This window comes from Morchella importuna, assembly GCF_003444635.1.
Source record: "Morchella importuna strain M04M26 chromosome Unknown Morimp01GS062, whole genome shotgun sequence".
Lineage (NCBI taxonomy): Eukaryota > Fungi > Ascomycota > Pezizomycetes > Pezizales > Morchellaceae > Morchella > Morchella importuna.
Window position 1 is genome coordinate 34,037 of NW_025763459.1, and position 12,877 is coordinate 46,913.

General features: G+C 47.8%; 2 protein-coding genes across 2 annotated transcripts; one reads left to right on the forward strand and one right to left on the reverse strand.

The window, feature by feature from the left end:
- Positions 1-2,813: 2,813 nt before the first annotated feature.
- Positions 2,814-3,992, reverse strand: LAJ45_11282 (uncharacterized protein; the record flags this gene model as incomplete). The annotated part of the gene is made up of 3 exons (XM_046120792.1): positions 2,814-2,908; positions 2,972-3,466; positions 3,638-3,992. 3 exons carry the CDS (start codon positions 3,990-3,992, stop codon positions 2,814-2,816), a joined length of 945 nt encoding a protein of 314 aa, XP_045965993.1.
- A 5,189-nt stretch (positions 3,993-9,181) lies between these two features.
- LAJ45_11284 (uncharacterized protein) lies at positions 9,182-9,924 on the forward strand (the record flags this gene model as incomplete). Its single annotated transcript, XM_046120793.1, has 5 exons — positions 9,182-9,284; positions 9,347-9,376; positions 9,528-9,590; positions 9,649-9,696; positions 9,914-9,924. The coding sequence occupies 5 exons, from the start codon at positions 9,182-9,184 to the stop codon at positions 9,922-9,924; spliced, it is 255 nt and encodes an 84-aa protein (XP_045965994.1).
- Between the last annotated feature and the right edge of the window lie 2,953 nt (positions 9,925-12,877).

Sequence of the window (12,877 nt, forward strand, 5' to 3'; positions counted from 1 at the left end):
CAGCTCACTATTCACTCAGTTACATGGCCACGTCTTCAGGACTACTCTACCAGGAACTAAGCATCATGAAGCAGGTAGGATGAAGTGGGAGAGGAAGCAGGAGCTTCCTGCTGCTCCATCAAGATGACGAGAGTTTGATGCTATGTATATGTAAAGTCCCGACGACTTATTCGGGTTTTGGGAACCATACGACAGGCCTATGGGAACCTTTCGATCATACCAAGAAAGGGTTAACTAGTTAGACCCCATCATCATCGGGACCTCAGAGGGCCCTGACTGATTCTAAAATATCCTGTAATTATATTCCGAGCCTACTAGAGCCGTCCCGATCTTTACCCAATACAAATTCGGGCGGCAAACCAGAAGACTACACGGTCCCAAAACCGGCTTCTTCTTCTTTTCCCTTCTACCCTTCATCTCAGGCCCCATCCATCACCAGCACTTCCATTCGCGGCTCTGAAACAGTCCCGACTGGGTCCACTACGTAGACGGTAGAGTAGCTATTTACAATCTTATATAGCTAGATTAGTGGGGGCAACTACATGACATGTAGTGGGTTCTCAGGTAAGTATTGGCGGCACCAGCTGCTGTCCGCGCCTCACATCGTATTTGGCCGACTAGCTGAACCGAACCAGCTGAACACCTCCCCCTCCCCGCCTCACCCGAGCCCGCTCCAGATCACGGGTTTGGCGCCCCGGTAGTTTCTCTCTGTTCGTTGGTGGCATGCTGCATAATGAGCTTGCTTTGCTTAATTGAGGCTTACATATAGCTCTCCGCTCTAGCTACAGTAGGTGATCTACCTCCGCGCAGAGCGGGGGTTAATAAAGAGGGGATCAAATCAGGGATGCCCCCCTCCCCTCCCTCATCCTACATAACAGAGCAGAGGAGAGGCTGAAACATTGATGGAGTGAATGAGTGAGTCCAGAGTCACCATTCCTCAGCTGAGAATGGGGTGTGTGGTTGAATGAGTAACTACCTCAATTTCTTTCCACACACACGCACCTGCCCACTCACTCGTTCACTCAACCCCTTCACATACCCCATGCAAGCTGCGGGGAGAGGAGGGAGGCGGGGCGTGATTAGCGAACGAGTATATGCACTTTACGCCCTTTTAGATAGAGCGGATTAATTGGCGGATGGTTGCCTGCCTCACGATAGTAAAAGTGGTTGTGGGTGGTCTGGGCGTAGGTAGCTACAAACGAGCTAGCTTACTCTAACCCTCAAACTCTAAGTAAAAAAAGACGGTAGAGTCAAAAAAGGGAAGAGGGGTGATAGGCTGATTGATAACATTGATAGATGCACAAACCACACTCTACTTTCACCTTACCCCAGCTACACTCTAGAGACTCTACCTAGCAAGGCCACCACCTACCCTTTCCAGATCGACAGGGACTGCCTAAAGCTGTTTATGTAGGTATGGTGAGCTTGCCTGCCTGCCTGCCTGCCTGCTTACTTTACTTGCCTGCCTGCTTGATTTGATTGTGCTCTACTTAAACTTCTTACCACAAAGTAAAAATCCGACGCCAGTGCCGAAAGCCGAAAGCCGAAAGCTCGTCAACACCGGGAAAAATAAAATTCATTAACCTTAACTTCCACCACCACTGTCTACATCACATAAGCTAGCTAATAGTGAAATCTATCTACCGTCCCTCCTCCCCCATACACCCCCTCCAGGTAAATCCCGGTAGAATTCGGTAAAACTTCGGTCAAGACTTTTCCTCCCCCCCCCCCTCCAAACTCTTTGCCTAGATCTTAGGGTAAGGGGTGGAGGAGAGGTGATGATGAAGCTGATGATGCGGCCTGTACCAAACGAAGTAAGCAGGTCAAACAAGCAACAATCTATCTGTTGCGCCCTAAGAACACCAAGCCTAAGCTTGTTTGCGTCAATCAACACAGATGGGGTAAATGATAGACAAAGTTGCAAAGTTGGGGTTGAGTGTGGTCTTCTAGTTCAATAAGATCTAACTATATTTCGTAAAAGGAGCCCTACTAGCTCAAAGCAAGATCAAAGGTCCCTAGATCGTCGCACTACTGCTACTACTGCTCACCAACCCAGCCAACCAAACCGGCCCAAAAGTCATTACCAAAACACTAAACAGACCCAGCAACTACAAGTAATAAGGTTATCCTAAAACCAAAAACTAAGTAAACAATCCATCATCACTCATCTCATCTCTCAAAGATAAAGGGTTAAGAAACTAGTATACAGATTTGCACAAAAAAAGTCCCATGTTCCATCCACAGCGTAAAAAAATATCACGCAGATTTCCACAACCCTCATTTTCCCACCCGTAAAGATCCCAAAGCCGAATATCCCTATGCCATTCTTTTGGTTCCGCAGAGAGTAACCGAAGATGAAAGAAGAAATGAAAAGGAAAAAAAGGTTATAAAAAAAAAGTGAAACTAAAAAAGGTTAGAAGAAAAATGAAGAAAGATAAAGAAAAGATATAATCCGCAAGATGCACAAAAAAGAAGAAAGAAAAAAACATGAACCGTACTATGTAATGGTAACGACAGACCAAGCACTAATACACTCCCAACCGACCATGAGGAAAATAAACCCTAGAAGGACCAAAGTGTACATGAAAGAAATAGACCGTCGCAAATGAGGATGAGTAACGAAACCATACTTACATTCTCGTCCTTAAAGAGAAAATAAACAGGACAAAGTCCTAGGCTCTATCATGTAAACCCACATCCACCGCATGGACATCCAACGCGGTAGGGAAAAAAAATGACAAAAACAAGTGGAACCCTACTAGCATACAACAAACTCCAGGTGAAATGAGGTGGCAAGGAAAGACTGAACCCGCTTATTGGTTCTTACCGCTGTGAACCTTCTTGTGTCTTCTCAAGTTAGAGACAACAGAGAATTTTCGTCCACAGCCATCGACCTCGCATGCAAACGCTAAAAGAGGCTGTTAGCTTTTTAAGTTTATCTTTAAGTGTTTAAAGTGTGAGAAGGGCTTACGTTTCTCGCCAGTGTGGCTGTAAGTGTGTGTTTGCAGAGAACTTGGTCTTGTAAATCGCTTATCGCAAACTTTACATTTGTGCTTCTTTTGTGTGCTCGATGTGATCTTTGAGCTAAACGTTGTCATGAGCGCGCCCTGCACAGGTACTGACTGGATGCCGCTAGGTCTAGGTAGCGATGGGCGAGACCCTTCCGTTGTGAACCCGGCCGGATCTGAGTAGTCTGTTGCTGACGAATCTACAGATCCGCCCCCATAGTATCCGTTGTACGAAGCTGTGGACGAGATTGACGAGTTTGTCGAGTGGCCAGGGTAGAAGCCGTCTGCCCGTTGCCTGTGCTGCCGTGGCGCTTGGCTCATGGCAACCATCCCTCGAGCCGAGTCGAGGGTGTCTGAGAATTGGTTGTTTGTACTCCGGGGAGGTTGAACGATCGGCCTCGCCGTGCTGCTCGTGGTCCACTCCATAAGAGAGTTTTGCCGTGGTCGCGGTGCTTCAACTGGAGATCCCAAGAACATAGTGTTAGACATTGCAGGTTGTGACATGCGTCGATCGTTATTGCTCATCGGATATGAAGTCCTGTGGTGGGTCGAGAAGTCTACTGGGGGCGCGAATGAAGGGACGAACGAAGTAATAGCAGTGGGGGACGGTGCTGAGGACCCAGACATACTCATGTCACCCGTAAAAGAGTTGCTGTTTCCAAAATTCAACATTTCTGACTTCAAAAAGTCGTTCGGGTGGGACGACAGCATATTTGAGGTGATATGCCTGCCAGGGTTGGAAGTTGGAATTTCTGATGTTGTTGGAATGCCGTTCTGGTATGGTGCTGATACGGACGTTCGCATTTCTGGTTTGACGATCGAACCCAGTCCGCGAATTTCGGGGATTGATGAAGCCATTAGGTGTTGTGCTGTTGGTCCTGAGGTCCAAGGGTTTGTGAACTGTACTTGGCTGCCGAGTGATGAAGGTGGTTGGAATGGGAAGCCAGTGTGCATCGAGTGTCTCTGCTGGTTATCGAGAGCCATATTATTATTTTGTAGATGTTGTATTGTAGGTAAGCGTGAGGGACGTCAAGTTCTGAAGACCCTTAATGTTTGAAAGTCTTTAAGGCGACAGAGTTAGAGGTTTGACAATAAAGTCTCAGATATCTTTGGTGCAGGTAGATGATATTGGGCACATCACAGGACTCGAAAAAAGATTGCAGAGCGCAAATACCTAATAGAACGAACTCAGGATCATCAACCCGACACGGTAGCAGTTTAGCAGATGAGACGATAGTGAGCGAATGCTGGTCGACAGTCGATCAAAAGTATGGGGTGTGTGTGGGTGTGGGTGTGGGTGTGGAGTGTGCAGTAACAATAACAACAACGGGATGATGGGATGGGATGGGATGTGAGCAGCAGGTAAATCTTATGTTGCCTGAAGATATGTTGTAGCAGTCGTGAGTAGTTGTGGTTGTGTTGAATGGATGATAGTGGGGGGAGCAGAGTGAAAAAGAGTATTGTAAAGTAATAAGCTGGAAAAAGGTCGGTCTTAGAGGGAGAGTATCTAGATAAGTAGGCAGCAGAGTCGGGTCGCTGGGACGCTCGAGTAATTATTGGGGGAGGCAGGCGGTAGGCGGTAGGCGGTATCGAGAAAAGGGCTGTTTGGTGGAGCAAAAGCAGGTTGTGCAGGGCAGAGGACCAGGCAGAGCAAAGTAATGTAAGCAGAACGAGCAGGCAGCCAAGCACAGACAAGATATCAGAATATTTGCAATATTTCCCTAAAAAGTACTGTCTTTACTTGTCTTGGTAGTAGGTATCTAATCGGCCAGTTGAAGCATGAGTTGAAGCAAGCAAGTACTCTACACTACATGTATTTTGCCCTTCTTAACTTCAATAACCAAGTTAGAAGAGGCTCCGGGGATCGTCGTCCAAGGCCCAAGCGAAAAAGCGAAGAGAGATGACGGTAGATCAGTACACGACGAAAAGCAACTTGTCAAAACTCTTAATTATATTATTCTTGTACACTTTATCCCCGTTTTGTTTATGCTAAACCTTCACTCTGTCTATATCTACTACCACTAGTACTACTGCGGCGGAGCAATAGATCCGGTCCAAATACGATTCAAATAGAGAGATACAGCATTCAAGGAGAGGGATTATTCTTATTTTTCTTATTATCAATGTAAATGTAATGTATCCCTTTCCTTTCCGGGGGCAAAGACAGGTAGGTAAAGTGAGTGTGTGCAGAAGCAGAGAGATGTATAGGAAAAGCGCGAATTGAACCACAACCCACAAGCACCAGCCAGCAACGACTGCCTCCAAGACTCTCAAAAGCAGGAAAGAAGCAAATTCAAGAAGCAATGCCAACGCCCGCCAAACAGGGATGACTGGTGAAGGGTGTGGGTGCCCTGTGCACTGGCCGGGGGGCCAAGAGTGGCTAGCGCAAATTTGGACTGGCGCGGCAGCGGATGGAGGGCAGTTTCCGGTTTGCCCTCAGGAGCACTGATGATAGGTAGGAAAACAAAAATTGAGAGAGAAATAAAAGAAGGACCCTGTCCACCGAGAATTTCATGGTGATAATATTACCAGAGACGGTAAGAAAAAGGACATTACGGGAACCTTGTAAACTTGTCCAGCGAATGGGGGCTGTGATGTAAGGGAGATGGGAGCCAAAAAAGCTCGTATTTAAATTATACGTACCAAGCAACTTGTTTGTAGCTTTCTCCGAATCCACTTCGGCGACATAAAACAAATTTGTTTTTTATTAGATGTACTTTTTTAGGATCCAAAAGCAAATAAAATCAGGAGGGTCAAAAAAAAAACAGTGTCTACATCAGTACATACATGTATCCATCGTTCACACAAAGGAGGTTGAAAGAGGCTGATTGAGTAATGTTGGACAAGGGACAACTGAACGTCGCTGCTGGTTTACACCCACGCAGGGGTCTTTGCCTACTTTGTACCTTCAATGATGATGATGGCTTAAAGTCGATCTGTCAAGAAAGGATTGACAAACAGGAAGAGAGTATCTGGCAGCAGAAAATTTTGAAATAAAATCGTCACTATCTCCAACGTTTTTGTCCCACTTTTCTCTCACTTCAACAGAGAACCCTCAAATCCCCAAACTTCATCACCAACACTCCGATCGCACGCAGAAAAATTATTACATTTTACCAACAACACCAGTTGAATGTATCTTCTGGCATTCCCTACCCCCCCCCCCCCCACACACGTCCCAGCACAAATTGAACCCTTTTGTGAGCAGGTTTTTCCAACTATTCGCGAAAGGGTGAAGCGAGAACAACCGAATAGGATGGGGGGGAGACGCGCGATGCCATCACAGATGGAACATGATGCTGTGATGGGTGTGGTCGGCGACGGAAGGAAGACCTCTTTTTTCTCATCTCCAGGTTTTTTTCCTCTGCTCTGGCCGTCTGGCGGTCTAAATTTGGGGCCTAGCCAACCAAGCAACATCGAAATAAGAAGGGTGAAGGCGTACTAAGCCGACAGGGCTGCAAATGACGATGGACTATCTCAGAAGCAGGGGGTACCCCCGAGTGTGTGAGACCCTATGACGAAGCGGAGCGGGATGGGAGGATCAAAAATGCGGGCGCAAAGGGTGGAGCCGACTGCAAGCCCCAGTCTCGAATCTCTCTCAAATGCAAGCCCCCCGGCAGGCAGCCGTGCTTTGGATGCGCCAAGAAGTCCACTCATCACACATCCCACCACACCCTCTCAAATGCACGCACCTGTCTCTGTTCAGTTTCTACCGGTATGTAAAGATGTATATCATCGAAGACCACAAACGTCCACCCACTTGCACCCCAAATGAAGCATTTCGTTCTTTTCTGGTTGATCAGCAAACTGACTGGAACTGCCAGACCCTACCTGCCAGTCTCTTTAGGGATTGATATCATTCCTAGAACTGTACTGTACGTCGTGTGAACGTATGTACATGGAATGAATCGTACAGAGAGAGAAGAGACCCTTTTGCACTGGCACCTAAAGTATCACAACCATTCTTAGTCTTACACCCACACCCCTCCTCTCCCACCCCCCCCCCCCCCCCTTACCCTACATACTACATCCACCCTATGAACCCTACGCCGCCTATGTATGGCAAGGTGTTCGTGCAACTAACCAACCAACCCAACCACAGCTGTTAACAATTCTTGGCATCTCTCACCCCCCCCAAACCCCCTCCCCCAAGAAGATGGCGACAGTTTGATCCTTTCGAGAATGATTTTTGCGCAGAAGGTTGCGGAGACACAAGTTGTCAAGTTGAAGCAATTTCGCCACCGATCAAATCGTCATCCGCTACCCGTGACATCATCTCACAGGGATAGCCCCTGCTTCGGCACTTCTCCCGAGCTCTCCAGCCAAATCCGGCCATTTGAAAAAGGTCCGGAAGAAACCGTATTTCCTCATAGGGATTTCAATATTTAATTTTTTAAAAAATAAATAAAACGATTCGGTGGAGGGTCCGAATTAGATAAATAATTTTATTCGTTACTTTAATTACCATTATTTACCAACTTACATAACTTTTTCTTGGCTCTTCCCCCGATGTCGATCTCCTCGGTCAATTCGCGCTTTTTTCCCTGCGCCGGCTCTGCTGCCTGTTCAAGAGCTTCGAGAATGCGACTTGAAACGAAGCCGAAACGCATTTGACGTCACGGCGCAGCGGGGAAGTTCAGCCATGCGTTTCCGAACGCCTCCTTACGCACCACCGTTCCGCTGGACGCGAACCTGGTCTTTGCTTGACATATGCGATCTGAAATTAGAGCACATAGCAGAGGGCAGATAGACAGACACAGATATTCAGTTTACTCTACAGGTACCGCGCATAGGCATAGGATATGAGGCAGCCCCCACTTCACAACCGCCAGGTTCAAGAAAAGCTATGCCTATGTGTCTACAGCGGTGAGGCGGCGGCGAGAATAGTAGGAAAGAGAAGGAAGGAAAGAGTTTATAGAAAGAGAGAGAGAGAGATACGTACCCGAGGTCATTATCCAGGTTTATCTCCTATCTCCAACATCTGCTGCTGCTGCTGCTGTCAAATTTTGAACAACGGGCGCTTGTTGTAAGTGGTATTTGGGTCCGAAAAACATAACGTTCCTTCCCTAACACATATCTCCGACCAAAAATTAGGTGGTGGCAGCGGGTTTGGGGAACAGACGAGTTAGACGAAACCAAAACCCGCGAAAACTCCGGGACGTTGATTTTAGAGGTAGGCTCGTGCCCCCTCATGGAGCCGCGATTGGATCTTGGTCCCGGCTGGATTCTAGAAAGACGCTTCTAAGAACCCACCCACAGCAATAATCTCCGTCGGTGACACAAACTACACCCTTTTGTGGACATTTAAGGGTCCTGCCACTTCTTGTTACGGAAACAAGAGCGCATGAGAGTTTTTGTGGGGTAAGCCTCTTTACCGTTTTGATGAGCTTCCCGGTGGTTCAACGGCTGTGGTTTTAAGGTTTGTTTTTTTGTGTGTGTTGTGCTACTCGCAGGAACAGCCAATCTCTCCAGCCATCGTGAGTATTTTATTATTAGACCCTCGATTTGCCTATGCGCCCCGACATTTAAAGAGCTTTGGTAACTGGAGCAGGCAGCATAGCAGCAGCATAGCAGCAAGCAATCAAGCACTACATGTCATGGGTACCGCTGCTACAACCGGGATCAAATAGCACAGCCTTTGCACGCAGGTACAGGAAACAATAACACAAGCTGTTGTTTTAGCGATGAGGGAGAGTCACGGAATATCACCATCATCACAGACAGGCATATCGAATAGTTCAGTGCACGCTACCGCTTAGGCTCCAACTCCATTTTTCACCGTCTCGATGAGCAAGCCAGACAGCCAACTTACATGATGTTCTACAGCGCAGACGCATGGGAGAAGGAAAATGAATTAGCTGAGTTGAGCTGAAAGCGCAGACTGTTTGATCCCAAGAAGATGGCTCGCTTGTTTCAATGCCCACCAACCCCAACATCTTTAGGTAACCGAGTCACATCCGATCAGGTGCGTTCATGTAACTGCACCAGCCAGCACCAAAAATACGATGCAGTCGAGAAGCAGCTATCAAATTCCTCACCACCGGTCCCATCGTCTATGATCCCTGCAATCCGTCACCCGGATTTCCCCTTTACCAGGACATCAATCTCTGTTAACCGTACGTTGCTGCCGCTGCAGCTTATTTTGCGACCGAGAATTTCCCTTCGATGGCACGATGCTGTTTGTGGCACAGTGCTTGATCTTGGTGCCTGCCAAAATCGCAACCTCAAGCACACACTTTTCGGGGTTCCCACAAGAGAATCCCGATATTATTACCGGTACTACGCACCCAAACGCTACAGTACTTCTACTTATCGGCACGTTACGCTGATACAGAAAGCAACAACGAAACGCCCCTTGTACATATATGGTTCTACCAACAACCTGTCTGCGCTTGGTCGCTCTTTTAGGATGTCCCTCTCTTCCACCCCAGATTGGTAGTGAATCCCGACGGGGGGGCTCCTTCAATGGCTTTTCGCCTATCGATTGAGGTTGGGGAAAATCCGCCGTGTCAAAAAAAGCCACCACCACCGGCAAAAATTGGTTGCTTAACCCTCCTTCAACTCCCTCACCGGAGAAAAAAAGTAACAGATCACATCGCGCCTTGGGAGTCCGTGCGCGCTAATATCCAAGCCTGGCTAGAGCAGCCTACGCCCAAAAAAACGACAAGACACTTTTTTAATAATCTATGTAAGTATTCCCCGCAATTTACTTATCGCGTCTTCCCTGGCCAGATCTGGACACACGTTCAATTCTTCCTCCTGATGGCGTCCATGGAATTGCATCAAGCCTTTTTGGCTGCACTTACCGCATCGATCTGGGCCAGGAATCGTGAGCGTGGTGGGCCTTGGCGAGGTGTTTTTCCAGGCCAGAATCGCGTGCAGCTGCTCATATCTGACCGATTCAGTACCTTGCTAGCTTGTACCGCATACAGCAGTAGAGTAGAAACATCAAACCTCGAAATTTCATTGAACCTTTACTTCACTTTACCTTACTTTACCTGAACAGACACAACACACATGCAACAACCCGCACCCCGTAGAGTACTCTACTCTAACAAGGAACGTTTTTCTGATAGGTAGCTAGAGAGGACCTAGAGCCCTTAGGCCTTTCGCAAAGGGCTCTAGAGTAGAGTAATATCCGTCCAAATGGACCCCCTCCCTCCACCTCTGGAGGAGCCCCACACCGCTGGCAGACAGAAGGATTAACATCCGCACGTTGTGCCCACGTTGCTGGCTTGTCATCGTCTGAGCACTAGCCCAGTATCTCTCTCCTAGGAGAAGTTAGAGGAAGAGAAAAAAAAGAGGAGGGCCCCAGAGTTACGATGATGCCAAGATATATAGGCTACCGGGTGTCACTTTTTTTTCCTCCTCATGCTTCCTCGGAATGTTCCATATTTTCTTTACGTTTGGGTTTGGGAGATCAGGACAGAGTACATGGCTGGGCATATGCACGGCAATGATTTCTAGAACCAATGGCTGTTAGTTTTGAAACGTTGGGGTTAGGTAGACAGAATTCTAATATATATCGTTGAGTACCCATGATGTACCTTCTATGCAACTAGTAGTACCTTAGTAACTCTGGGCAACTGCTGCTGCACAAACTGGAGTTTCCCATCTGTTTGGTAGCTCGTGAAACATTAGTTCGTTGGGGGGCCGCCTAATGCCCGTCACCTATCATTTCCCGCCGTAAGATCTAGTCTATCATCTCACCGCCTACCTACCTTACCTACTCCACAAAATCTCTCCCCACGCCCCCAAAGGTTCACGGGAGGTGAAGGGAGAGAGGGGTGTGATGGGGGTAATTTAGGTTAAGCTACATATGCAAATATTTTTCAACAGTGACCATGGCCATCGAGGCGGAAAATTTCATTTCATTTGTTACACCCACTCCCCCCAATCCATCCATCCAGACACAGTACCACACACCACCACCTACACACCACCACCACACACACACCAAAACACTTCAATTAGATGGATGGAATATACCGTCCCTCCCTCCCCCTTCCCTGCCCTTCAATGTCCGATACACCATCGGTCAGTCGTGCATGGCATCGAGATTCAATAATTTCACTTTTTATTTTTTTTCCCTTGGGCTTCCCCCTTCGCTTCCCCCCCCCCCCCCCCTCTCGAGTTCACACCCCCCCCCCAAAAAAAAAACCTCTCTGTTCTACAGTCGCACCTCGCTATGCCGGATGGTCAAGATTCACCAAATCTCGTACGGGATAGCAAATATTCCCAAGAAATCCGGGATAACAAATTGGTTTTGCAGTAAAAAAAATTAAAATCCCAGAGGATTTCGAAGGAATCCGGCGTATTGAGATCCAGCATATCGAGTTTACGGCTATATTATAATATCCCTTTTGTTATTGCTATTGCAGACGAAACGAAACAGGAAAAAGCGGAGGGCGATCATTTCCCCCTTTCCCTTTTTTCCTTCTGTTTCTCATTCATGGCGACTCGAGATGGGTGTGGTGTAGTGCGGCGGCGGCGGCGGAGAATAGAGTAGGTGGCTGTAGAGTAGAGTGGAATAGAATAGATTAGGTACATAGATTAGGTACAGTGATGGCCATCGATATCGAAAACAAGAGTTAAAGTTTTTCCGTTTTCCGCCTGCCCTACCCTTTCTCTCCCTCCCTTTCATTTATTCCTTTCTTCAATATATGTGTATGGGTGTGTGAGTGGATGGATTGATGGGTGTACCAATATCATCATCATCATCATAGGGTCCCTCCCTCCCACTCGATGGAGTACTCTAGGTAGAGATATCCTCACCAGCATCTCGCACAGTACTCTACTCCTCGTGGCCCCCGCGAATCACACCCCCCCGATGTCCTGGTTTCCTCCACAAAGTGATCATTCTACCTACTCTCTATCTACATGCCCTTTTCATTTTTTTGCGTTTTTGCCTCTGGTGTCTCTAATATCGGGCATGCTCCATCACTCGGTTTGTTATGTCTACTAGCTTACATGTAGTTTCCACATGCACACCAGGCGGCTAGGAAGGCTTGTTACACTCTCTTCTACCGGTAGTCGGCAGTCAATATGATTGAGCCCTGTTCTGTTCTCTCTGGCAAAGCAGATCTGGGGGTGCTAGTGGGTTACCGGGTGCTATGCTACTATTATTATTACCCACACCTCTTCTCTCTCTCGTGGTAGGGAAAATAGGGAGCAAGGGAAGGAGGAAAGGACCAGGGCGGTGGTGGCTCCGTTGTTTCGTGTTGAGTGGAGTGGTACACAGATAGAGTATCCAGCCCATCTAGGTGCTCTAGGTTAAGTTAGGTATCTATCTAGAGTAGCTAGGGGTACTCTAATGGATGGCCCAGACAACAAGACAGGAAGAGGAGCGGCCCTGCGTACGTACTCTACTCTAAGTCCGCATCTAGTCAGGCACTACATACTCTAACCTCCCTCTACACTCGAGAGGTAGGGAATATAGGGAGCGAAGCCTAAAGGGAAGGAAGGGTAGCTGCACCTCCAATTTCCCATACTCTATGTACTCGCTCGCTCGTTCGCTGTGTATACCCGTGCAGCGTAATGAACCATTAAGTTCGTGGCATCATGCTCTCTCTACCCGGTATGGTACGGTCACACCCTCACTTGATTCACCTACCCACTCGTTCACGCTCACGCTCACGCTCACTCAGACTACACATGATATGATCTGATCTGTCTGCCTCGCCAAAGCACAGTAAACCGTTCTCCTACATCATGTACAATAGTTACTAATCCACCTCCTCCCTTCGGCCCACCCTCCCACTTCTCCCCCCCTACCGGCCACCCCATCTCACTTAGAAGCCAATCCGCTGCCGCCGCCCATAAAACCCGCATCAAGCACTAAGTATAGATAGCAACGGTACGCAACGGCC